The following is a 27,578-nucleotide window of genomic DNA, read 5'->3' as shown; positions in this document are numbered from 1 at the left end:
CTAAATTGCCATGTTTTAGCATATGCAAACCACTTGGAATACCAAATGGATATTTTCATGCCAATTACGGGACAATTTTTTATTAATATACAAAATTAACATTTAAATAGTTAATACTACAGAATCCAGATCATTAAAGATGAAGTTTTTACAAATTGCATCCAGTGACATGGTCACTGAACATGATGAAAACAATAACCTGAAGTTGCAGTAGATCATGGATAAGAAGAAGTTGAGATGATTTTCTTATAAAAAGGTTGAACAAACAGGCTTAACTATCTTTTGAAAGGAGGCGCTTTGCGATCTCTTTATGACGTTCTTCAGCATTGGGTAGGATGAATGTAAGTAGAGAGGCAGCTATGGCTTGGACACTCTCAACCCCCAAGGCTTGACTAAGTGTTATGTGTGTCATGACCTTGCCACAAAAACCAATGCCAAAAGTGACAATTGCAAGGGATTTTTTAACCAAAATAATTACATGGGCTGTTTGAGGGATGGTGGCTAAGCATAGGAGTTTGCTAGCGGCCTTAAGCACCCACAAAACAAAATGGCCGTTGGGAGAGAAATCCTTGTGTATGATGGACACATCCTGCATTGGTAGTTTGTCGATGTAATGGCCTGAGGCCCAAACACGGTGCGCTCTCCCTCCTTCCGAATAGCCCACAGGTCCATGTCCAAAACATCTTGCAAAAATGGAATCAACTAAGTGCAAAGAAGAAAAGTAGAATTATCAACGTAGAAGATGCTTAGAATTACCTCTTGTTGCTTATCCTCATCCTCCATAGTTGTTGTGGCTTCAAGGTTGATAGAGGATTTGTTCTCATCAACTTTGCGGGGTTGTGCGAACCAGGTGAGGTGAGTCATGGCGGATAGGAGTTTGGTTGGCAACAATCCTGGTCTGTGTTGCAATAAACTCGTCATCTATGACATGACTCTGCTTTGCATTGAGAATTTCCGCTGTCACCAGTGTAATTGTGTCAGCAACAGAGTCTCCCAATGGAAGTAGCTTGTCATTTGTAGGTTTTGGTGTAGGATCAAAAGGGAACTCCATCGTGGTGCATATGAGGCATAGACACTCATCTAGCCGGATGCCAAAAGACTTTTCCAGATCATGCAAGAATAAATACTCTTCATCTTCAATAATTATGCTGGTTCAGTGCCTGATCTCCACCTCGGGTATTGTTGTAGGGTCACGGTTGTCGGGGTCGGACACCTCGGAGGTGCTGGCAATTTGCTCTCTCATTGCAATTGTCTCTTCCGAGCCGTGGGGATATTTGTCTGCTTGCAGTCTTTGCTCACTTTGGACATCTATAGGGGTGTGCTTGGGATCTTTACAATTCGGCAACACCCCACTCACTGCTAGATGATCTGCATCTTCTCCAAGGAGGGCTCCTCATTGACAAGGAAGTAGAGAGTGGCAATGTTGGACAAGAGAGATTGTCTGATATTGCGCTTCTTTAAGGAGTCTGCAACTTCCTCTCTCTCTCTCTCTCTCTCTCTCTCTCTCTCGTGTTGATATTGAAGATAAACAAAATAAAAAGCTCCCTCCTCTTTATATACCCCCCTCCCCTTGGCCTGCTGCACAAAAAAAGACAAATCCAAAACTCTCTGAGATACACACAAACACACATGGGTGCGCACACAAACACCCACACGAAATTTAAAAAATCTATTCAATGACAATGATACTATAACAACGAAAAAGTCTTGTATTTCCATTAAACAAAATTCTTTAGAACATGGCATTAGAGTCAGTTACATTGATCTATTAGATCAACTTAAAGACAATGTGCTGCCAACCCTCTACTCTTGCACTTTCATGGCTGCCTCCATCCGCCTATCAATGTGAAACAACAAAAAAGCTTTTAGCAAGACTAACATTGGGACATATGTAGACAACACAGAAATTTAATTGACCTTCTGCCGACTGAGACGAAAGTAGGCATCTTTGATATCTTCCTAACCCAAGATAATCAAGTGGTCTTGTATGTTAGAGAAAGTCCAGTGATCATTGACTTGTACAATCTCAGAAACACCATTTGACAAAGTAATTGGCAAGTCAAATGTCACAAAATTAGCAACACTGGATTGTAGGGATATCCACTTTTCACTCTTACACATCTAACGCTCATAGTGGAAGCGTAGGTACAAAGTATTGCGCACTTTAAGATATCGTATCCCGATATCTGAAGCCCCCACCTTGCACTAGTATTTATCTCCTTGGTGCACTCCTTCAACCCATTCCCCAATTATCTCCAAATACAGGTTTTAGTGCTTCATACATAACTTTCTTGCTACAAAACATAGTAGGTGTGACGCTGAATGACAAATAGTGTACAAAAATATGCACGGGGCAACTTAGCCCTATTGATCTAGAGCCTTCCCGAACTTTAATGAAGAGCAAATGTTAGAAAGCATCTTCTTTTTCACAGAGAAGAGTGACCAAACATCGGGTTGTGGCCATTCCATGCTCAGTATTGAAGGTTTGTCAATAGCAATGATTTTATCATATCTATCCTCCGAGGCCAACACTACATATATGTGCGAGTAGAAGAAGATTGTGCGTTGCAGCATCATCGAAGGTGGCGAGTTGGGAAGCATCATAGCATCAATGTCAGCGTGAAGAGTGTTGAAGGTTCCTGTGAGACTCTTGATTGGTTGTTCCTCAATAAAGTCGGATGGGAATATATCTATGACAACACCAAAAACTATCAAGTTAAAAACAAATAACAAGCATTTAGAATTTGCAACCAATAATGTTTTACGACTTACAATCTAATGGAAAATCTCTTGAGCTTCCATTCCTCAAGCTCATGGAACGCCAAGACTACATGTTTGAACAATGGCCACTGTGTCATTGACCCTATGGTTTTTGAAGCCAAGATGTCTCCCTTGTCAATGTTCGTCGAGGTTGCCATGGTTTGGAACTCGATGAGGCACGATAGCTGAAGGTTGCATGAAGATCCAAGATCCTTTAGTAAACACTTGCGACACACATTTCCCATCAGAATTCCTAGTGTTATGCAAGCAAACCGTTTCTATCTCATCCTTTGGCTTCCTTGAAGCGGAGGGGGTTGACATGGTAGCACCGGAAGAAGAAGAAGAGTTATGGTGTTAGAGAGATAGGTGTGTTGCTTCAGCAATGAAGTGAGGAGGAGAAGTGGTTGAGCAAGGGGAGAAGAAGTAGTTCAAAGAGATGGTATGGATGAAAGGGGGAGACAGATGGTGCAGCTATGGAAAGCTTCCATATGTGTTGCAGCTATGGAAAGCTTGGAGAGAGAGAGAGAGAGAGAGAAGAGAGAGAGGAGAGGTAGAATGGAGGGTAATGACTGAGAAATATAGATTTTGGTCAAAGAAAATAGAATTTTGACCATGTATTTGGTTAGGCCCTAGAGGAGCTTTTGGTGAGTGAAAAGTGAGATTTAGAGATTTTTTTTTTGGTTGAAATTTTAGGGTTTCTTTATGGACGCCCTTGAAAATGGAGGGAAAGGCCGCACACCCTCCCCTCTTCTCTCTCTTTATAGGGTACAAAGCTATAATGAAGGAAACAAATAGGCCCTCAAGCCCCCTCCTACCCTACCTTTTAGAGGCTATAGCTGTGGCCACCACCCTCTTCCTATTGGTCCACGCTTAATCACCCCTTAAGCTAAAGGGCCCTTTTGAGCTTCATATTTTTCCTAATGATGTGGAGCTTGGGGTGGTCACTCATCAAATATTCCCTGTATCACATGCGTTCGAGGGATGATCAATATTACCTCCATATCCATGTTATATTTACACTCTGCGCCTATTTAAAAATCCCCCTCCCCTCTCTAATGTATACATAACATTATACATTTTGGAGTATTAATAAGCCTCTCTGGTTAACTAACATGATATGGTAGACATTTTGAAAAGTGACCGCCGTGGGATGTGGAGTGAGTATACAGGATATTAGGAAAATGGGGACAACCATACAAGCCTTATGGGCCTTTTTTAATCTTAACTCTTGACATGTTTGTCATTTTCTTGCGCTCTCAAATAGTTGCCAATTCTCTTGCTTTTTGGCTAACACATTTTGTCGGCATTGCACATTTAGTGAATGCTCAGCAGTTGAACTCTTTGTTTGCAATGCTTTCTGTTTCCCAAGCACACTTCAACATAGCACCGTGTTTCTTTCATGGTATTTCTGTAGGAACTCACGAGAAAGCAGGAACTATTTGATGTTATAAGGAATAGCACTAGCTTTGTGCCACAACTTCAGAGCCTTAAAATTTGAATAAATAATTTTTGTGCAACATCATTTTAAAGGACATATCCTCATTGAGGACATGTGAATGCAATTCAGTTTTATTCTTCTAATTTTATATCAGCAAGATTAAGAAGTAATGGAAGAAACTTATAGATCATTGAATTGTACAATTGTTATTTCATGTAGCTCCCAAGATGACTGTAGAGGTGGCTACTCCAAGGGCTTCTCTCGAGTCCAGTGTTCTTGATTCTTCTAGGGATAATGCAAGCTCTACTACCAGAACACTTCTTAATGACTCTTCTGCACTCTTGAGCAATTTGGCTCCCCAGGTAGCCATTAAACTGTCATTTTCAAAATGCAAATCATTGTGTTGTTTTTATCTTTGTATATTAGGATCTAACAAAAAGCTAATGAGCTTTTAATTTCCATTCTGAAGAAACAAATATTTGATTTGATTTAGGAAATATACACAGAATTGCTAAGGTGCATTATCACCAAGAATTTGTAAGGGAGTATGATGGTATTAGTTGAAGCCACCATGGAGGTGCATCCTCTTTATCAACTCATCTTACAGAAAAATGGATTTGCAAATCCAAGGTATTAGTTTGAAGCCACCATGGAGGTGCATGCTCTTTATCAACTTATCTTACAGAAGATGGAATCCATCATTTTCTTCCTCTTTTGAAGCAGATTCAATGGGAGAGTGGATCTGGATACTATGCTTAACTATCTACATCTCTTCATTCACAGTCACACAAACCAGAGCTGCAGAATGTATGCATGACAATGGACCAGAATTCACCCATATGTGCTGGTAGATATAGGATTCGAAATCGACATGGAATCTGCCAGATGCACCATCAATTTACGTTAGTGAGCCAAACATAACTTCCTAAGTTCTTAGCACCTAAACTCCATTCTAGACAAAGATGGAAATAAATACCGTCTTTTTAGTGAACTTAAAAAGCTCTTTTGCTTTCACTTTGGGGTGTCTTTGTGACAAACAAGAGCGCATACCAATATAAAATGTATTCAGATAAATAGAATTTATCACTTAATATTGAAGCCAATTTATATAGAGAGAAATAGAGAGAGAGTGAGAAGATCGACCCAATATCTTTATTACTGGGGAGAAGTCTATACAAGGACTTGAACCGAACGTATTACCACGTTGGTTCTAGAATCAAACTCGATGGTTCTCGCAAGTCTCAGCTTCCTATTCTCAGGGCAAAAATTCTATTCCAAGAACTTCCGTTCCTTATTCTGAATCCAGATTCAAGGTTTCGCCTCTAGATTTCACGTTCCAGACTCAAGGTATGGCATCCGTGCAACTCTTTCCTCGACTCTACTCCCAGAGTCCTATTCCTACAGAACGACTCTGCTTTCCGCAACGCGAAGTCCTTCCTTGGGAATCTCAACTTCCGGTTCCCAACTCAAGAGTCTACACTCTCAGATTTCTGGATCTACTCCCAAACTCAAGGTGCAAAACCCTTGGGCTGATCTGGCTCTAGTTCCTCAAAGCTCTTTTTCTTAGCAAAGGCTGGTGCCTTCCTTTGCTTCTACTCCTTCGCAAAGAGGAAGTACTCCTGCAAACAAATACTCAGAGATCAAAACATGAAAACGTTACCTTTGAAGTCTCGACACTTGGAACGCAACTTGGTTCTCGAAAAAGCAACTTCCTGGAAGATGTCTCTTCGTAGAGAATCTTCTCTTCCTATCCTACAAACAGATGTGGTGTGTTTTTGGGTTCCTTCTCGTAAATCAGCCCTGTTTACGACGTTTATGGGCTGAAAACAGAGAAAAACAGCAACTTGTCATGATGGAAATACTCTCTGTAGGCACTTCTTTGCGATGGAACTCACTTACTTGGTCTTGGTGACATCCGGTACACTCGGGGTAGCCATAGGCATTACCGGCAGCATCATCTTCGCGGCTGAAATCTGCAGCAGCAGGGGCTGAACCTCAGCGCTAGGCTTTTTGGTGCCTGAGAGTGAAAGAGAGGTTCGCTTTTATAGCTCGTCGCAGCCGGCGGGAATAGGGGTGTTCTTGCCGGAGAAAATAGGGCAAAGCAGGGGACGCCTAGGGCTATAGAGAGAGAGATTGCTTGGTCTTCTGCTAAATAGAGATAGAGAGAGAGAGACGGGGGTGCCCTGGTTTTGCCGTCTTTTTTATCAGATGGCTGCCCACTTATTAAGTGGGCCGCCCGCCACTTTCAAAAATGGTATGAACCAGCTAAAAACTCAATAAAACTGTATAAGTGGAAAACATGCTTATACACACAACCCAAGCATCCTTGGATATAGTCTCATGCACAAATGCAATGCTAACATACACCTCTTTACATAAAAGAATCTGCTTTTTTGAAAAGCAACCCTCTTTCTCAGAAAGCTTTTGTGTTTCCTCAAAGTTTCGTCTGAACCCATCTTCATGCAAGTGCTTGCTCATTCTTGTGTACAATTCTAACACAGCTCGGAATTTCCTCGGGAATATGGGGATTCCCTTTCCGATGCTCCCATCACCTAGTCCTTTCTCATCGAACTTACAATACAATCTCCTTCACGATGCTCTCTGTCATCCATCCTATGGTGCATCAGAGATGTACATTCTTGGATGGTCGAATACTTCTTCCGGATGCTGCTTGTCACCCATTCGATTGACATTTCAGAAGTACTCGTTCTTGGTGGCCTATATTCCCGTTCACAGTGCTCCCGTCATTACTCTGAATGACGCACTAGAAATATCTGTACTCAGATGTCTCCAGTGAAAAAAACCCTCACTTATAATTTCAATGATTCATTTAGAATTATTTTTCCTGGTGTCTCAAGCGAGAAAACCCTCTTGCTTATAAATCCAATAATTCATTTAGACCTCTTTTTGTCAGGTAAAACTAATTTAGCAATAGTCTTGGCTTGGGGACTCACTCTACCTGCGCATGCACATATAAAGGACTCCAATTCCAATGAGAGTTCACCTTACATCATCTTGCTGTTGCTAAAAAAGTACCTATGAGTGGATCAACAATGGTGTTCATGGTGATCAAATCAATTATATCGGAGCATTTTAGGTGCTAGGTTCTCTGTACCTCTCTATTTACAAGAGGAAGCTTCTAAGTTTTTTTCTCTGTGATTTTATTATCTCTGTGATGGGAGCATTAGCATCTATGGTTGCTACTCTTTCAACACATCTAGGGTTCCTACCCTCCAAGATCCACACAACTCAACAATAGAGGAGTAGAGCTTGCGAAAGTCAGAGAAGCGAGGAAAAATGGAAAGTGGGAAGCCTACAAAGGAGAAAAGCTGTGGTTAAAGTTCTTTACGACAATCCCAATACGTTAATGAATATAATTCCTTCTTGGTTATATCATGACATCTAGCTTCTCTTATGTATGAGGATGTTCATACACACACTGGTAATTTATGGCTCACTTTATTGGATAGCCATTTTTTTAATTGTTAAAAAATTTAATGTGCCATGTGCAGCACACCCGAAGTGCAATGTACAAAATGGATGTACCTGATTTGTCGTAAAGGTCGACTTCGCCAAACCTTGAGCGTTGCAAACTTGGAGTACAACACCACAACACACTAGGTCACACTACACCAGGCATGGAGCACGGCCACATAAGCACACTATACCCACAACACAGTTTCCCACACCAGCTCCGAATGTACTCATGGAACACATGGCTCATAGGAGAGAGCTCCTCTTTTTCCACTCATTTGCCCGAATGGGGATTGCTGGTATTGTGTTTTTTTTTTGTATTTTAAAAAAAGAGTCAAACATTGGAAGTAGCAGTCAGTGATCAATGTATTGATATCTTCCTGCATTAAGTGTCCTATGTGAGTGTGATGCCACAGGTAGTACCTTGGTCCTTTTCACAGTATTGTTGACAGTTCTTTTAATAGCTTGACCAGAGAGTAACACGACGTGCAAACAAACTTACATATGTGCATTTATACTCTGGCAGATAATTGCACTCATATTATTTGGGTTCACACGCCTGTTTAGTCACTCTAATCTTGCTGTATGCAGTAGGCTTAGGTGTAGTTGTAGAGTGCGTAAGAGTCAAATTCATATCCTCTTGTTGGGACTGTAAGACTTTTAGGTAAAGGTTTAGTTTTATCCTGATCTTATGGGATTATTAAGCTGTCATTGAATGCTGGTAGATTTGTCCACTGGTACTGAACTCTTGATTAGTTTCAATGACATTGATAACTGTTTCACTTTCAGTATATGCCTCCTAAGCATCGAGCTCTTTCCTGATGTTTTACCATCCCAGCGTTACAGCAAGATTCAGAAAATATGTAAAGGCTGGTCAAATGACTTAAATTGTTTGGCTTTTTGCTGTAATATACAGAGCTCAAAGGAATGGGATGTGAAGCAACTGAAGCTGCAATTACAAGGTTGTACCCATGCAGAACTTAGAACAAAATTGAAAGCTGATCTTATTTCAAAGGTACACTTGTTGTTAAACCTGAAACTTATAATCTGGTATCAACTTCATTTGCTGTGACAAAGGTCTTTGAGCTGAGACTTCGTTGAAAACGAAAAATTATGGTTGAAGGCCTTGAAGGATTGATCAGAGTCTTTGTGAAGTAGTTTTTCTTTTAATCCAAGGAGCACCCATTTTATATGTTAGGTCAGTTTTAAAACCAGTCTTCTAACTTTTAGTTGGATACGTGAGGCACATTTGATGTCTTAAACCGCTTTAGAAACCAGTCTTCTGCCTTTCAGTTGGGGAGGTCTGTGAGGCAGGGCCACCGCCTCAATGCTTATTTTCTTTTTTGAATTTTCTAAGTTTTTGTATTATGCTTTTAAGACAGAGTGACGGTTTGAGCTGAAACTTCTGAGCCTTTTTGAGCTGAAAACGTTTTAGCTTTCTGAGCCGCCTTAAGATTCTCCTGCCTAAGGTACTAGAGCTAGGGTAATGTAGGTCTTGAGAAAACCTAAGATCCAGATGTACGGAGTAGAGATTGGTAATCTTAAACCCCACTGCTTGGTTGGGGCAAACCTGTATCATATATCCCTCACTTAATTTTATTTTTTTGTGTATCTCAAAATTAAAGACTTGAGCTAGATGGAGAATATAACTGTCTTCTGGCAGAGGGACCTTCGACTGTGGCCTAACTGCTGGGCTCTGCCATTAACCCCTGGCTGCTCCAAAGGCTGCTGGTATAATTTTGGTGAAGTCTCTAGTCAAACACAGGCTCTATCACATCTGTAGGAGAAAGCTCATCACCATGAACAATTCTGTCAACCCTCCTCTTGTAAACAAGGATAGGCAGTGAATTTTAGTGCAAATCTAGAGCTTGCTGCTGGTATAATTTTGGTGAAGTCTCTAGACAGGCTCTATCACATCTGGAGGGGAAAGCTCATCACCATGAACAACTCTCTCAACCCTCCTCTTGTAAACAATGATAGGCAGTGAATTTTAGTGCAAATTCAGAGCTTGCTGCTTCACAAACCCACCCCCCCCCCCCCCCCCCCCCTCCCCCCTCTCAGGGGCTTGCTCCCCCTCCCCGTCAGCTTTACCTCCTCCTCCTTCATCCTGCCTCGTCAGGGTTTTTGTGCAGAGAGCTTGCCCCTTGCTCGGCCTCATCTTTGACTTCTTCTCCTGTGTGGACGCAATAGACACGAATGGTGGTCTCTCCTTTCACCTCAGAGGGTCCAGACGGAGCTTCTTCGCGCGACACCGCAGAGCCTACCATTCGTCTTACTCTCTTGCCTACGGAGCAAGTGAACCTTGTAGCAGAGGTGGAACGCCTCCAGGCCACCCCGGTTATTTGTAAGATTATCGGCAACCGACCTAGCAGAGGCGAGTTGCACGATCTCCTCGAGGCCCGTCTTCTCTTGGAGGTGGGAAAGATCATCGATGTGCAAGTTCCTTGGGCGTGGCTACTACCAGATTGAGTTGGAGACCCCCGAGATGGTGACCAAGGTCATTGCGATGAGCCCTCTGGCCATCCGAGCAGTCAAGGCCCATTTTCCATAGTGGTGCCGTGGTTTCGACCCAGTTTCCTATGTTCTTGTCGAGGAACCAGATTTGCCCATTTCGGTGTGCTTCGCCGGTTTGAGTACCTCCTGCTTTTGTTATGAGATTGGAATAATCTTGGAGACACCGTGCACTGTAACTTCAGTCATTGCCAAGGCAGCAGGTATAATTATGGTACGCGTTTCGTTTCGGGACGCCCACTCTATAGGCTTCTCCTTTTGAGTTAGTCCCTCGAGGGCTGACTAGTTTGTGATGAGCTGTCATCCGGTTCTCCTAATTCATTCTCTTCAATCTAGCGGACTTTTGCCTTGTTGAGGTGGATACTATTCTGTCCGTAAGATAAGTCAATGAGCCGGCATGCATTCCAAGTCGTTGCTTAGCATGTCCCAAAAGTCTCTGAATGGAGTCAGACTTCTGGTTCAGACAATAGTCTCGAATCTCTTTTGGCAAACCACAACAAATCCGCTCAATTTGGTCTCTGGTAAATAAGTATCCCGAAACCTCTGGTAGTAGTCATTTTCTGTATCTTTCTTAGTCATCCTCAATTGCCTCAAATGGCGCCTTGCCCGTCGAAGAATGAATTGTGTTGTTGTAGGCAAACTCCACCAAGCACAAATACTTTTCCCATTTAGTCTTTTGATGCGAAATATAAGACATCAACAAATTTAAAACCACTGAATTGGCTATCTCAAATTGCCCATCTGTCTGGGGTGGAACGAGCACGAGAATTGCATCCGCGTGCCAATGTTCTCCCAAATTACCCTCCAAAACAAGCCAGTAAACCGGGGATCTTTGTCCGAAGCAATGGACTAAGCATGCCATGTATTCAGAAAATCTGTGAGACAAACAGTTTCGCCAAATGATCGGGCTTAACTGTCTTCTTTGTTGGGTTAAAGGCCCAAATGGCCAGCCCAAATGACCCCTTTTGTGTTTAGTTTTTAAAGGTTACTAACCTTTGACCAAATTCACATTGAACTTTGCCACTAACTTAAAAATGGTCCTATACTTTAATAAAGGGAATGAGAGCCCAATCCACTCTCAACTTATTCCCTTTACAAGAATCGTGCAGTCTCTCTCTCTCTCTTCTACTTCGACCTCTCACGCCCCCATCTCTGCACACCAACGCCTCCTCTCCAAGGCTCAAGTCTTGTACATCTCCTCGTGCTCTATCACTTGCACACATTGCTGCGCACTCATCAACTGTTATCAGAGCAAATTTAGGGTTTGCTTCCAAACCTGCAAACGCTGATTTTCAGCCAAGGAGGTCAACTTTCACGCGAGGTTTTGCAATTTTATGCCAAAGGACTCGTCCCCGTACACTAGAGGGCTCCCGGCTAGTCAAATTGACCTAAAACAGACTGAAATTAGGTCAAAATCAGCAAATTACAGATTATGACAGGAAAATACAGGTTTTGCAAATTATGTATTAAGGTGAGGGAACATCTTTACTAGGTCCCCGCTACCCGAAAACAAAGAAATTGCTGAAAAATAGATCCCAAAACAGGTATTTTCAGCAAATTTCAGATTTACGCAGGTTTTTGCAAGTGTATTTTTGATGCATCTACATTGAGGAAAGTGCAAATTAATGCAATTTATGTACATTTGACAAGTTTTGGCTATGTATGACCATTTGTGGCTCAATTTTTTGCAATTTGAAGCTACAAATTGGGGCTTTTGCTCATACATGCTTCTAAAGGCTGTGCATTAGCCTTATGTATGTGAGGCTAAAAAGAACTAAAATTGATGTTTTTGAGCATAAATTCACTTGCTGAAATTTCCTGCACAGAAATTTCAGAAATTGTTTTTTTTTGCCAAATTGACCCATTTTGCCCCAAATTGCTCCTGTGACCATTTGGACCTGTAGTGTACACTTCTGTGATGTTATACTCCGGTTTTGGTGCATTTTGCCCAAAAAATCAGTGTATTAGCCCTCTTATTCGTGCATCTATGGCATCATCTTCTTCAGATGTGAAGAATCTCTTCGAGATTAGGAGGTTCGATGGAACAGGTTTTGACCTTTGGAAAGACAGGATCCAGGGAATCCTATTTCTTAAGGATTGTGAAGGGGCACTTGAACAGGTAAAGCCATAGGATATGTCGGATGAAGCATGGGTTAGCCTCAACAGGAAGGCAATTACATACATAAAAATGGCCATGACCGATGAGACAGTCATTGATTTACAAGGTCTCACAAATGCTTTTGATGTGTGGGAGAAGTTAAAGGTGATGTATGAGAATACAACGCCTGTCAACCAAGTGCATTTGATGCGGAAACTTGTTGGCATGCAGCTAGATGAGTCCAAGAGCGCTGTAGAGCACTTCTCGTTGTTTACAGGTACTTTGTCGCAGTTACAGGATTCATGTTTGCTTCCTTTTGATGATAAGCTGAAAGCTATCTTCTTGCTTATGACCTTACTTGATTCATGGGAAACATTGGTGGTTTCATTGTCGAATAACCCCAATTTGACCTTTGATGGTGTTAGGGGTTCTATCTTGAATGAGGAAATCCAGAGGAAAGCAGGTGGAGAGGGAGGCAGCTCTGCCAACATGGTTAGAGGCAGGACAGAGAAGAAGAATGTCTATGTACAAAGGAGTAAGAGTAAGAGTAAGGAAAGGGGAAATGCCAACAAAGGCAAGGGTGATGTGACTTGCTATCAGTGTGGCAGGAAAGGTCACAAGAAACCCTATTGCAGGTACTACAAAGCCGAGTTAGAACAGAAAAAGAATGGCGGAGACAAAAAGAAAGAGAAGAAGGAAGTCAAGAGAGATGCACATGACAGCTCAAAGGACAAAGAGAAGGCCAATGTGGCTTCTAGTGTTGTGATTGAGGAGCTGTCAGATGTAGAGGACATCTTGTGTGCCACTTTGTCAGATGATGATGCTTATGACCTTGATGCCTCTCTTAATGTTCATTCACAGGACATGCAGATCACCAAGAGTGATCTTATTGATGCTTTGTTGACTGTCAATGATGCATTATCCCAGACTTGGATAGTTGATTCCGGTGCTTCATTTCATGCGACTCCTATAAGGAGTGTTTCTCTACTTTTAATGCAGGCAAGCATTGCAACGTATACCTTGGAAACAATCATGCATGTTCCATTGAGGGTATTGGTATTGTGCATCTCTCCATAGATGGCACAAATGAGATTGTCTTGCATGATGTTAGATATGTGCTGGGAATCAAGAAGAGTCTGCTTTCTGTTGGTCAGATGATATGCATGGGTACAACATCTTGTTTGAGAGAGGATAATGGAAAATGACTAAAGGCTCAAGGCTGATTGTAAAGGGCACAAAGAAAGGGACACTTTACTGCATGCATGGAAAGGCCATGTTGGGCAAGTTTATTGCGTTGGCTGTAATTAACTCTCACATGGAGTTATGACACAAGAGGCTTGGCCGTATGAGCCAAAAGGGCCTTTCTAAGCTTTGTACTTTGAACAAGCTTGATGCTAAAGGCACAAAGCTTGACTTTTGTAATGAATGTCAATATGGCAAGCAAGAAAGCGTTCTTATTACTCCGGTGTCTCTCGTAAATCTTGCGTGCTTGATCTTGTACATTCTGATGTATGTAGCATGCCTACTAAGTCTATGGGAGGTGCATGCTATTTTGTCTCCTTTGTTGATGATCATTCTAGGAAAATTTGGGTTTATTTGCTTAAATCTAAAGATGAAGCCTTTGCTGTGTTTAAGAAATTTCATGCATACAGGTAGAAAGCTGAAATGCTTGCGTACGGACAATGGGGGAGAGTTCACAAGTGCTGAATTTAACAAATTTTGTGAAAATTGGACATTAAGAGAGAGCTTACTGTGCCATACAGCCCCTCTTCTAATGGTGTGGCTGAAAGATTCAATAGGACACTTTGTGAGAGGGTGAGATGCATGCTATCCACAGCTAATCTCTCTCATGGATTTTGGGGAGAAGCTTTGAAAACTGCAGTGCATATATGCAATCGATCCCCTCACATGTCTTTGAAAGGTGACATTCCTGAAGAGGTTTGGTCTGGCAAGCCTGCTTCATATGATCACTTACGCATTTTTGGTTGCGAAGCTTTTGTGCATATTAGACCTAAGCTAAGAAGCAAACTAGATGCCAAGTCCATTAAAGGCCGCTTCATGGGATATGGTGAAGAAGGCAAAATGGGTTACAGGATTTGGTTACCTCAGCTCAAAAGGGTTGTACACAGCCGGGATGTTGTTTTTAATGAGGCAAGGCTGCTTCAAAACAATTGTGCCTCAAAGCATGACCATAAAAGGGTCAAATTTCAGCATGAATAGTCACCTGTTAGGCCTATTCTTGACCCTCAGGATGCACTACATATGGCTGAAAATGTAGATGATCCAGTGGTATTTGAGCCAGATGATGTTGGGCAGTAAATTGAAGCTCCTGAAGGGAATTTGTAGCCACAACACAATGCTGAAAATGGTGCTGAAAATGATGTACAGTAGTCCATTGTTGATGATTTTATCATGCCACCTGATGTAGACCCATTACCGGATGTGGATCATTGGGTGAGGTGGTCTACTCGTCCAAGACGGACTGTGAGTAGATATGATCCCTCTTTGCATTACATTATGTTGACAGATGAGGGAGAGCCTCTTACATATAAAGAGGCGAAGACATGTGAGCACAATGACAAGTGGGAGCTTGCTATGCGAGAAGAGATTAAAGCTTTGCATGCTAATCATACTTGGGATTTGGTGGAATTGCCCAAAGGTAGGAAGGCTATTCCTAACAAATGGGTGTATAAAAACAAGACAGTTGATGCAAAACCCAAGTATAAGGCAAAGCTGGTTGCAAAGGGATATCTTCAAACCAAGGGCATAGACTTTTAGGAAGTGTTCTCTCCTGTAGTGAAGATGACCACTTTGCGTGTATTGTTTGCCATAGTGGCTGCCCTTGATTTGGAATTGGACCAAATGGATGTACATACCGCTTTCTTGCATGGTGATGTGGACGAAGAGCTTTACATGAAGGAACCCGAGGGTTTTGTTATTCCTGGCAAGGAACATTTGGTATGTATGCTCAATAGAAGCTTGTATGGGCTGAAACAATCATGTAGACAATGGTACAAGAAGTTTGACCGCTTCATGCTCAAACATGGTTACAAAAGAAGCCATGCAGACCATTGTTTGTTTACCAAACGTGATGAGGATGGCAGCCCTATCATTCTTGTGCTCTATGTGGATGATATGTTGATAGTTGCAAAGAAAAGAAGCACTGTTGATGCTCTTAAAGAGCAGCTGAAATCTGCATTTTCAATGAAAGACCTTGGGGCAGCTGAACATATACTTGGAGTGAGGGTTAGAAGGCAAAGGGACCAGCGAATATTGTATTTATCGCAAGAAAAGTACATTAAAGAGGTGCTGGACAGATTTAACATGGCTGAAGCAAAGCCTCTTGGTGTGCCATTACAGCCATATGTCAAAGTGTCCAAGGATGATTGCCCCAAGTCAAAGGAAGAAGCCAATGACATGCAAAGTGTGCCCTACGCTTCAGCTTGTGGTTCACTTATGTATGCTATGGTTGCTACTAGGCCTGACATAGCGCATGCAGTGGGAGTTGTGAGCCAGTTTATGGCTAATCCAGGCAGGTTGCATTGGGATGCAGTGAAGTCCATTATGAGGTACTTGAAAGAGACTAAAAACAAATGCCTCTGCTATGGTAAAGGACCATTGGAGTTGAAGGGATTTTGTGACTCTGACATGGCTGGTGATGTGGATACATGGAAACCCACAAGTGGTTATGTGTTTACTCTTGCAGGAGGTGCTGTTTCATGGTGTTCTAGATTGCAAAAGATAGTTGCATTGTCTACTACAGAGGCTGAATATATTTCAGCCACTGAGGCTTCCAAAGAAGCCATTTGGTTAGCACGTCTATGCAGTGATTTTGGTTTGCCTGACAAGGCACCTATGCTCGGTTGTGATAGCCAGAGTGCCATATGTCTGGCAAAGAATGCCATGTTTCATGCACGCACAAAGCATATTGATGTGCGGTATTACTTCATTCGAGAAGTGCTTGAGGATGGCCTTATTACATTGGTTAAGGTCCATACATCACAAAATCAAGCAGATGCTCTCACTAAGTGCTTACCCAAAGCACAACATCAGCTATGCATATAGATGGTGGGAGTCACGTAGCTTAAAGGCGCCATTTATGCTTTTAAGTGGGAGGTTGTTGGGTTAAAGGCCCAAATGGCTAGCCCAAATGACCCCTTTTGTGCATAGTTTTTAAAGGTTACTAACCTTTTACCAAGTTCACATTCAACTTGGCCACTAACTTGAAAATGGTCCTATACTTTAATAAAGGGAATGAGAGCCCAATCCACTCTCAACTTATTCCCTTTACAAGAATCGTGCAGCCCCTCTCTCTCTCTCTCCTACTTCGACCTCTCACGCCTCCATCTCTGTACACGAACGCCTCCTCTCCAAGGCTCAAGTCTTGCACATCTCCTCGTGCTCTATCACTTGCACACATTGCTGCGCACTCATCATTCTTTACCATAATAAAGTGGGCCTGTTTACTGAATTTGATGACCGTCCAAATGTCATCATGCCCTATTTGAGTCTTGGGAAGATAAAAAATAAAATACATGGCAATGCTTTTCCAGGGACGGGAGGGTATGGGGAAAGACTGTAGAAGTCTTGGGGCCTTATGACTGTCAAACTTGACCTTTTGTCATACTAAACAAATGCGAACAAACTCGCCCACATCCTTTTTGAGCCTCAGCCAACAAAAGTAACGCTCAACACCCTTCAAGGTGGTATCTATGCCGCGGTGACCAGAAAAAGGTGGACAATGGCACTCTATCAAAACCTTTTCTCTAAAAGGCTGTGTAACACACATCATCATTTTCTGCATCAAATAGCCGTCGCGTATGGAATAGCTTGCAATTGTCTCTCCACTCTATGAGATAAGTGTGTATCCATGTATCCAGGCCTCGTCACAAATCCGTCCTCCGTGAGTAGGAGAAGATGCTCTTTATAGAAAGCCATCTTCGTGTCCACCTCCTGTATCGGCTGTATCCATGTGCTCTTGGTATCTAGCTGAATCAGATCTTAATGTAGAGTCTAGTGATCTCTATTCGTGTGGTAGATAGGGAGGGTGCATCCAAGGAGTACTAGAATGGGGGCAATCTGTCCATGCTGAACCCATGTAACTGAAACCATGATGTCATCTGTCCATACCGACATGCTATATCACCCTGCAGGGCTAGCTGTCTGGAGGAGTCAAGGGCCAACTGAGCATATCTATCTCTGGGAAGTTTCCAGAAACTGTGCATAAAGAATACTGATTTGGTAAGTGCCTCGATCACGAGGGGAGGAGTAGCTAGCTCGGCTCGAATAATGTCATGTGAGCCGATACAGGTGATAGACTACTTGCAGGTAGGAGACTCGATCGGAGCATAGAGGTCGAGGCTCAGCAGGAGTGGCATTTTTATTTAGGGAGGAGCTGCAGCCATTGATACATATAGCCCGCAAGGATGAGCATGCTAGGTACATGTGGGTGAGACTCAAGGTAGAGACAGGCATACCTCTACATTGCTATATGTTATTTAGTACATCAATGTAAGCATCACCAAGAGGACAGTTCCCCTTCGCTATTCTGGATGATGACATATGGGAGTTTTTTAAGGATGGTGACATTATCATTCTAGGAGGCTTGAATGCTAGGACTACCCATCACCAAACAATATTCTATGATACTTCAGAGGAGATGCTTAGGGAGCTAGATGTTACAGAGATGGGCCTATCCAGACTATCACAAGACGAGGAGCACACCACGTATGGCCGATACTTGATAGACATGGGGACTGCACATGGACTGGCCATTTTGAATGGCCTACAGAGATTTCCTACAAGGGGAGGTTTTACATGTTTTCCACATCTACATAGGGCTAGTATAGTGGATTATATTATGGCTTAGCCAGGTCTCGTTCCATTTTTTCAGGATTTTATGGTGGACACTAGGCCAGTTGGAGTAGTAGTTGATCATGCTATCTTGTCTTTCACTCTCATGTTTGAGTTCAACATAGCTCCATTACGAGAGGTCTCCCCACACACTCAGTATACCTTCATGAGGGAGATGGATTCCTTGTACATTGATGAGACATACAGGCAGATATGCACTCAGGAGCCAGGACAGCCACTAGATGAGCTCACTTAGATACTGACAGAGACGCTCCATGATGCAACATTAGAGGCATACCCCCATAGTCAGCCTACATAGAGACGATCTGGGAGCATGCCCCATAACAACTGGTATGATGAGGAGTGTAGTGAGACGAGGATCAGACTACAGAGAGAGGTGCTCATGGGTATGGATAGTCATAATTATCTTTCGCCGCCTAGTGCGACGAAAGAAGAGGGCTTATATATCTCTGTTAGAGCGGGATCTGTATCAGCTATTTATAAGCTAGGACTCAGGCGAGTCATGGAGGCCATTTCAGGAGTATTCACCACCACCACCCATCACCTCCACAGAGACATGGGGGGAATATTCCACATCTCTCTATACAGCATCAAGGCAGCCACCTTTGTCGGACCCACCAGAGACATGTCCAAAGACGTGTACTTCTTTATAGCTGAGAGGGTAAGGAAAGCCATTGACAAGATGAAGACAGGGAGAGCACATGATCATGATGGTCTGGTAGCAGAGCATTTCATCCATGCGAGAGATATGCTTGTAGAGCTTCTTGCTATGATGTTTAATCGAGCCATGTATGAGGGTTTTCTTAAGACTTGGAGTATGTCCACGATTGTGCCTATCTTTAAGTAAGGAGATCCCATGATTCTTGGGAATTATTGCACAATCATGGTTGGTCACACATTGGCTAGGCTGTATGCATCTATCTATTTTTGAGCAGGAGCTGAGTAGATGGGCAGAGAGAGAGAGGGCATACGAGCATCGGGGCAGACATGATTCAAGAGAGGTCTCTCTACTCTCGACCAGATTTTGACACTCAAAGCTATTATTGAGGAGGGTAGACACCATGGCAGGAGGATTTATTGTAGCTTTGTTGATTTCCGCAAAGCTTTTGACACAGTGCGGAGAGCCAGACTTATACGTTGACTATAGGACATGGTGTGCCCACAGAGCTGATTTGGGGGATCTTGGATTAAGATTGGACAGTGGTGGGCCGAGTACGCATCACTGAGGGCATGTCTGACATGGTCCACTCCACTATTAGCAGGGATGCCTTCTATCTCCGACTCTTTTGGGGATGTATGTGGATGAGTTTGTAGACTATGTAGAGCGAGAAGGAGACAGAGGTGCTCAGCTAGCAGGGACATGGATTCCGTTGTTGTTATATGTTGATGATATTCTGTTGATTTCAGATTCTCGAGAAGCTTTTGACACCGTGCCAAGAGTTAGACTTATACGTAGACTACAGGACATGGGTGTGCCCAGAGAGCTGATTTGGGGGATCTTGGCTTTATATTTGGACAGTGGTGGGCCGAGTACGCACCATTGAGGGCACCTCTCACATGGTCCACTCCACTATTGGGGTGAAGCAGGGATGCCCTCTATCTCTGTGACTCTTTTTGGGATGTATGTGGATGAGTTTTCAGACTATGTAGAGCGAGGAGACAAAGGTGCTCAGCTAGCAGGGACATGGATTCCACTGTTGTTATATGTTGATGATATTGTGCTGATTTCAGATTTTCGAGAAGGGATGCAACGTCATTTGGATGCATTACAAGGGTTTGCCCAGGATAGTGGAATGTCAGACTTCAATGAACCTTGATAAGACCAAGGTAATGGTGTTTAACACCAAGGCACAACGGGTTAGGAGGTCAACTGCCACCTTTATGTATGGTCGAAAGACTGTGGAGTATACAGATGCATATACCTACAGAGAGAGAGAGAGAGAGAGAGAGAGAGAGAGAGAGAGAGAGAGAGAGAGTCAACACGGCCCGGTTAGTTTCGTGCCCAGAGGTATAGGCCCCAAAGTTTGGCGCCCCTTTCGGTATTTCTTTATCATTCATCATTGCAAAGTACAACTCTAGAGGGACCTTTGCTCTCAGACTCTGCGTCCGGATGGTCTGCAGAGTGAGGCCCTAGGGGCTCTTATAAACTTACAAGGGATGCTCAAAAGCACTAAACCCAAAAGCATCTGCGCTCAAAAGCTAGCGCTGGGGACTTGAAGATTCTTTTACATATAGATAAAATCTAGACTGTTCTGTCATGTTCTCCTCAAAAATCTGTGCGCGCTGGAGAAGGGATCGGATCCTCTGTAGAAGAAGAATCTTTCTGATCTCAGATACCACTGTAAGAGGCTTGGACACTCTAAGCGAGAAATCGATAGCAACACATGAACAAAAACTTCAAAATCATTGAACTTAAATAGATAGATAGAGAGAGAGAGAGAGAGAGAGAGAGAGAGAGAGAGAGAGAGAGAGAGAGAGAGAGAGAGAGAGAGAGAGAGAGAGAGAGAGAGCGAGTCGACACGGCCCGACGTAGTTTCGTGCCCAGAAATATTGGCCCCAAAGTTTGATGCCCCTTTCGGTACTTCTTTATCATTGATCATTGCAAAGTACACCTCTCAGGGGACCTCTGCTCTTAGACTTTGCTTCCAGATGCTTTGCAGAGTGAGGCCTCAAGGGCTCTTTTATTCTTATAAGGGATGCCCAAGAGCAGAGCCCCAAAAGCAATACATAAAAAGCTTCAAGTTTCAAAAGCGTTTGGTCCAAAACTGGCGCCCCAAAAATTGCCAATGCATATCGCCGAATTCCGTGTAGTGCCACGTCAGCAACCATCGGAAATTGTGGAGACATCCGTACAGCCCTGCCACGTCAGCACATTACACAATTATTGGTCCTTGCTTTATTTTTAGGGTTCTTGTGTCCCCTGGGCCCCATTGGACGGGGTCCCATAAGTTATTTCAAGTTGGAACAACTTATAAGTCAGTTTCTTTGAGGTTTGTCTGACTGGACATTGCCACGTCAGCAGTTTGTGACGCTCACAAAAATACAAAAGCAAGGGACGAGTGCCACGTGACTTGCTCTTGAATAGAGCATAAGTAAAAGCATGCTCTCTAAGGAACTTAATAACATGAGTACCTCAAGAGACCGCTCACATTTATGCCAATTGGCCTACCCGCACTTCAGAAACATGCCCAAGTCATCAACAAACTCAGTGTCCAAAAGCTCATCTTCTTGAATGGGTAGCTGTAGTCCATGCAAACCAACCTCTTGTGAAGTCAAAAATCTACTTATCGCCTCAGCATAGAAAAGGAAAAGGAAGGGGGCAAGAGGGCATCCTTGTCAAACTTACTACATGAGCATGAAACGTTCCTGTGTTTCCCCTTGTCAGCAGCACCTGGCTATGCGCACACTTGTGTGAGTGCGCGGATGCGGTGCGCGTGCGCAAAGAGTGCAAAGGGGAGAGAGGGAGAGAGAGCACGACACAGGATGTGGGGTGGAGCTCCCAAATCTCACTGTGTGAGCACCATGTGAGAGTGTGAGTGAGAGCTCCTTATTCTTTGTATGTAGAAAGAATAAGGAGATAAATGTGGGCGGTCGGACATTGGCCGACAGACACGGCAAAGCACGGTGAGGCACACCGCCTTTACCTAACATTCTCCCACTAAAGGCTGTGTGCCGATAAGTGGCGAGGAGACTAGCCTACAACTAGTATATACAAGAGGTGAGAGAAGACAACTCTCAACCTATGCCCACTGACTCCCTCCAAACATGCTCTAGTGTAAATGCAACATGCATACTACTAGGGCTAGAGCCACCATGACACTTCTCATGCAGGTATCGAGTGATGACCTGCATGGCTCCACAATGCACAATGCCAGTGTCAGTCATCGCACGACTGACAACTCCCACTGCAAATGCACCAACCGCATAAGCAAGATCAGGTCTTAAGACCAAAAGGTCAGATATGAGAGACCCGAAAGCTGACGAAACATGCACTATGTGTGCCGACCTATCCCTGTCAGCAACCTCAGTGCCATATGCATCCTCATCAGGAACCACCTGACTATGCATCACCATGTCAGCATCATCTAGCAAAGGCATATCTGCTGAGAATGACTGCAAAACCGAAAAATCAGCACCACTGCAATCACACCCAGCTGTCTGAAGGACACTGTCGCCCTCAAACGTATCAGATGCATCATAGAACAATGCATCGGTCTCTGGCTTAACTGATGTTATCTCAACGGATGACTGACCAAGGTGTGCATCCCCAGAGATACCACTGTCTACGTGAACATCACCACAAGACAGATGCACAACCTGTTGTGTCTCACAAGAGCATGCCTGCTCTACATGCAGCACATTTGCAAAAGAGACACGTCTCGTCTCTCGCTTCAAACATGGCTGCAAATACACAGAGACTACACCGCCTTGTGTGTCAGAAATATGCAAAGGGTATACCAGACCACTCCTAGCACCTCTGGCTATCACTAGTGATCCCCTATGCATCTGAAATGACCGCTCTCTAAGCAGTACACAATGTCCACTACTCTGCAACAACTGACGCATTGAAATGAGACTCTGACTGAGTCCTGGTACATAACGTACATCTCGTAGCGTAAGCAATGCACCGCTAGGTAAGGACATGCATACATCTCCGGCACCCTCTATGTCATATGTTGAACCATCAGCAAACTGCACACAACAAAGTCTCCCACTAGAGAAAGAGCAAAACAAATCACGACGTGGCGTCATGTGAAAAACTGCATGCTCGTCTAGTAGAAAACGCGTAGACAATGTGCTATCCCAAGACACAAGTAGTCTGAAGGCAAGCTAGACTCAAAAGTGACATGCCCGTCACATGCATACACTCTAGCATCTGTCCTCACAGTAGCACCATGCATCTGCCTCTTCCGTTGCCTCATACGCTTGAAGCAACGACGCCTAATATGCCCATCATGGCCGCAATGCCAACATGTCAGTCGCGATCGTGAACGAGAACCGCCTCTAACTTGAAGCGTCTCCATATTCATGCCAAAACTATGGCAAACAATGCTCGAGATTACAAGACTCTCCCTCTCGAGAGCAAACCACTGACTCAAGCAAAGAAGGTGACCAAGAGGTCAAGCATACTAGCCTCTACAATAGGCATACATATCTGGCAAAATTTTGGCAAAGTCTTCTCTGTAACTGGAGTAAAAACTCAACAGTAAATCGTAATGGAGACAACAACAAATGCCCAAATGGCCAATCCGGGAATGTACTCGTCCGGAATCACCTCACAAAGTCATACACAGAGCCAAACCGCTCTAGCCGGAGTATCACTCAACGACGCTACAAATGACATACATATGTGAGTAAAAAACTGCTGTCAAAATGTGTCAATGAATGACCAATGTGCCAGATAACCATAGCATACACAACTCCTCACTCCTACGAGAGTGGGTACAGGAACACCAAGTTGTGTCCAAACTGACAAAAACTGTCAATGTGAGAGCCAAGCTCTATCACAAACTATGGCGAGTAATCGCCAACCACTATCCCACAAAAGCATACACAAAGCAAAAGCTCAAGACACCTGCCATGTCGAAACCGGTGTGCAAGCCAAAACATTGCAGAAGATGTCCTCAACTGTAAATGGCAACACCTGTGGGAGTACTAGACTCAACCTGTAGCTGGGAGTCAAAATTGGAAGCTCCAAATGGCCGAGCACACACAGCTCAAGACCAAAAACGCAGAGCAAAACATGCTCGCAATGCACCACCCAAAAGGGAAAACACTGCATGCAAATCCTGAGTGCTATAAGCAATCGCAATCTCGATCGCACCAACAATGCGCATAAAACTCCTGGGAAAATTTCGCTAGAGTTTTGTCAGTAAAACGGCCACAAAACCAGTAACCAAACTGACTGCACGCTCAAAACCATGAGCAACCAAAGCGCATCAAATCGCACTCTAAATGCATGCACCTATCTCCACACTTTGCATACATCATTGCAAACACGTGCAAATCTAGTACACAAACACTTGCTCTACCTGTGACTGCCAAAAAACATGCTCGAGGCATACATTGCCGAGCTCAAAATGCAATCACATTAGTCTCCCTGAGCATCAAACCACATAAGGCATACATCGTATCCTCCCACTTGTGAGGAAACTTGCAGTAAATATCACTCACATTTGAGAGCAAACCATGTGTGGAATCCTCGACACACAATAAACAACTGATGCTGCAGAAAATTCAGCACTCAGAATTTTAAAATTCTGATATGACGAACGCGTCCAGAGCGTGCCAAAGCCCCAAGGTAGACTCCCGGATCACATGTATCCGAGTCCGGGTGTGAAAGCTATGCCAAAAACCTCCAAATCGGCCCAAAAACGCAGCATAAACTGCCAAAAGAGGGCTGAAAATAACAGCTCCTAAACCGTAGCTCGAATGAGGGTTCTGATGGCTCGAATGGCTTCGAAAGGGGGGTGGAAATGCTCTCGGAAAGCTGAATTTGCCGATGCCGAAGTCGAAACCCTGTTTGCACTCTTAAAAGTGCGCACGTACGCGGAAGCGATTTTGGGAATTAAACCAGCTCTGATACCAGTTGTGAGTGTGCGGATGCGGTGCGCGTGCGCAGAGAGTGCGAAGGGGAGAGAGGGAGAGCACGACACAGGATGTGGGGGTGGAGCTCCCAAATCTCACTGTGTGAGCACCATGTGAGAGTGTGAGTGAGAGCTCCTTATTCTTTGTATGTAGAAAGAATAAGGAGATAAATGTGGGCGGTCGGACACTGGCCGACGGACACGGCAAAGCACGGTGAGGCACACCGCCTTTACCTAACAACCTGTAGTGAGCTGACACCCCTCTAATCCATGCATCTAAAAAGCCCATCTGACAAGTGTGTCTTCAAGGAAGCCCGGATCAACTCTATCATAAGCCTTCTCAAACTCTAGAAGAAGCACCACAACATCCTCTCCTCGGAGACGAGCAAGAGCAATCGCCTCCCAAAAGGTGAAAATGTTGTCAAGGATGCTACGTCCTTGACAAAACCCGTCTGTGTAGCTGAATTTTCAAACTCAGAGCCTTTGCTAGAATTTGGTAGGCTAAGTTGAGAATGGTGATGGGTCACCACTGCGGAATCTCGTCGAAAGAGCCCCCCTCCTTGGAGAATAGATAGATCAAACCCTCATTCATGCTATCTGGCATCTCCCTAGTGTGTAGAATGTGTTGGTATGTCTCCACCAACAGCCTCCTAGTACTTCAAGAAGAAGCTGGAGTCAAACCATCCTCCCCTACACAGCTACCTGGGGGGAGTGCCTTGAGAACCTCCTGAAGCTCCTCACTGGAGTGGCCTCTCAAGCCTTTGGCACATCTCCTTAGTGACTAAGCAAGGCATTTGTGCCCACATCTACTCTTTGCATGCATCTCGGTGCTCTGATTGTGGCTCTGTTGAAAGAAACTCATGGTTAACAGTAGTAATTGAACGCATATCATCGGGCTCTACGGCAACAAACTCATCTGGTTTCCTCAATTGGCAAACACTCGTATGCGCATGACGAGGACCCACCATCTCAAAAAACTCACCAATAACCTTGTTTCCCACCCGAGTCCACTGACATGCTCGATGATGGAAGGTAAACTCGTGCACCGCTCCTCAATGGTAATCAGCTCTTGCCGAGCCCATTGTATCTACTTCTCCATCCAAGGGCTACTTGGGTGACGCTCCTGCATCCGCTGTAAAGAAGGAATGCCCCCTCGAGCCGCTTCTCCTCCTCTCAGGCCGCAACCAAGCGAGCTATAGACAAAGTAAGAATCACCGGCACATGATCTGAGAAAGTAGTCACTGTCAAAATGCATATTGAACCGCCCCTATCACAAATGTGGTCACTAGCGTAAAAAATATCTATCCTTGTTAGATTCAGCCCTGCTACCATGCAATCGAACTGAGAGAGAGAGTGTCTTAGGGCCCCACAAAGCTTGCATGCTGCCATATATCCGAAATCCTCAAAGTCATACATAGGTGCTCCTGAGGCCACCAACTAAGCTCCTTGTAGCATGGTTGCCCCCACTCCTGTCGGAAAGGTGTTGAAGTCTCCCCCAATGCACCACTGCTCTGCAAGAGGCAAAGACTCCACAATATGTGACCAAAACTTAGCCCGTGCACTCGCATGGTTGCGCGAGAAAATGTTCAAGAAGCCCACAAGGCTACCTTGAAACTGCATAATAATCCATTGGGCCTTGCCTAGCACAATAATACCTCTGCCATAATGGCCTTTTTGCCATGATTCCGCAATGGTGATACATAAATATCACGAGATTGTGACAAAACACTAACCTTATTTGTTGGTTTCCTTCCCTTGATTTTTATTAAATTTTTGGGACCCTCTTATTAAAATCACAAATGCCCGGACATGGCACAGCGAGTGTGAAACGGCTGATAGCCGTTGAGCATTTCACCTGCAGAAGTGAAGGCCACGTAGCCATGAGATGGTTGGGCCGACTGGCACTGAAATCTGATTAGTAAAAGGGTGGCTAGGGTTAGTTAAAGTCTTTTAGGTCCCTCGGCGAGACTTCATAAGTTGGTGGGTACTAGGAGTTTAAACCCAAATGGGCAAAGTGGACACTTGGTAGGTCTTGAAGCTCGAGAAAGACACCTCAGCTGCAAGGGGGCGCCCAAATCGATTTGGGGCTGAATTGGACTGTTTTGGAGCTCATTGTGAAGCTACAGTGTGTGTGTGAGTAGTCGGTGCAGGTTTACAGATTTAATGGAAAGCTTGCCTTCTCCTTTGTCTTATGTAGCACGATGATTCCGCTCTCATGCACCTCCCTCCCCTTTAAATATAGAATCGTGATGCCCAACTTCAGGGCTTTTCATCTGTATGTACAGTTGTGGGGAAATTATGCTCGATTGCTGAGGCAAGAGCTCTTGCACAATTACTAGATTAGCTAACTGCTAATCCCAAGCAGGTCCAGGTTGATTTAAAGAGATTTCTTGTGAGAAATCTCGTCTAAATCAAAGGGCAAGTAGCCAACCCTACAAGTGCGGCAACTTGAGGGCTACCTACAGGTGTGTTTGGCATGCAAAAGGGAGCCCAAAACAGAGAATTAGAGCTTGCTGTAGTCTTTTGCAGGTTTAGGGTTTTGACCCTTTTTGATGCCTTAAGGTCCTAGGAGCTTTGGGGAAGCTAGGGAACTGTCAAACAGGTGTTTTGGTGCATTTTAGAGGCTAAAAACAGAGAATTCAGTGTGCTGTATTTTCTTGCCAGGTTTGTAAAAGTGCTTTAATGCGCATAGAAAGTCACCTATTACATGGGGATTTTGTATGTGAAGCCTTCTATTGTTGTTATGCTACCGAAATTGGGCTAGAGTGGGCAATTTTCAGCCCAATAAAGTGGGACAGCTCGTAGAAGTTTACAGCTTTTTTCCAAGTTATTTGGA

The 27,578-nt window shown here is 43.9% G+C and overlaps 1 protein-coding gene across 1 annotated transcript in view; it reads left to right on the top strand.

Moving 5' to 3' along the window:
* The window catches only part of LOC147421877 (uncharacterized), a 65,346-nt gene that overhangs the window by 17,083 nt on the left and 20,685 nt on the right, over positions 1-27,578 (top strand). The window contains exons 2-3 of the mRNA XM_086503182.1: positions 4,418-4,560; positions 8,589-8,687. Of these exons, the coding sequence (XP_086359308.1) occupies positions 4,426-4,560; positions 8,589-8,687 (234 nt within the window). The 5' untranslated portion in view covers positions 4,418-4,425. The remainder of the gene's footprint in view (positions 1-4,417; positions 4,561-8,588; positions 8,688-27,578) is intronic.

The sequence above is a fragment of the Adiantum capillus-veneris genome, chromosome 27, assembly GCF_014529385.1.
Source record: "Adiantum capillus-veneris isolate H3 chromosome 27, ASM1452938v2, whole genome shotgun sequence".
NCBI classification, from domain to species: Eukaryota; Viridiplantae; Streptophyta; class Polypodiopsida; order Polypodiales; family Pteridaceae; genus Adiantum; species Adiantum capillus-veneris.
The sequence above is the reverse complement of the archived record's forward strand: the minus strand, read 5'-3'. Positions and strand labels throughout refer to the sequence as shown.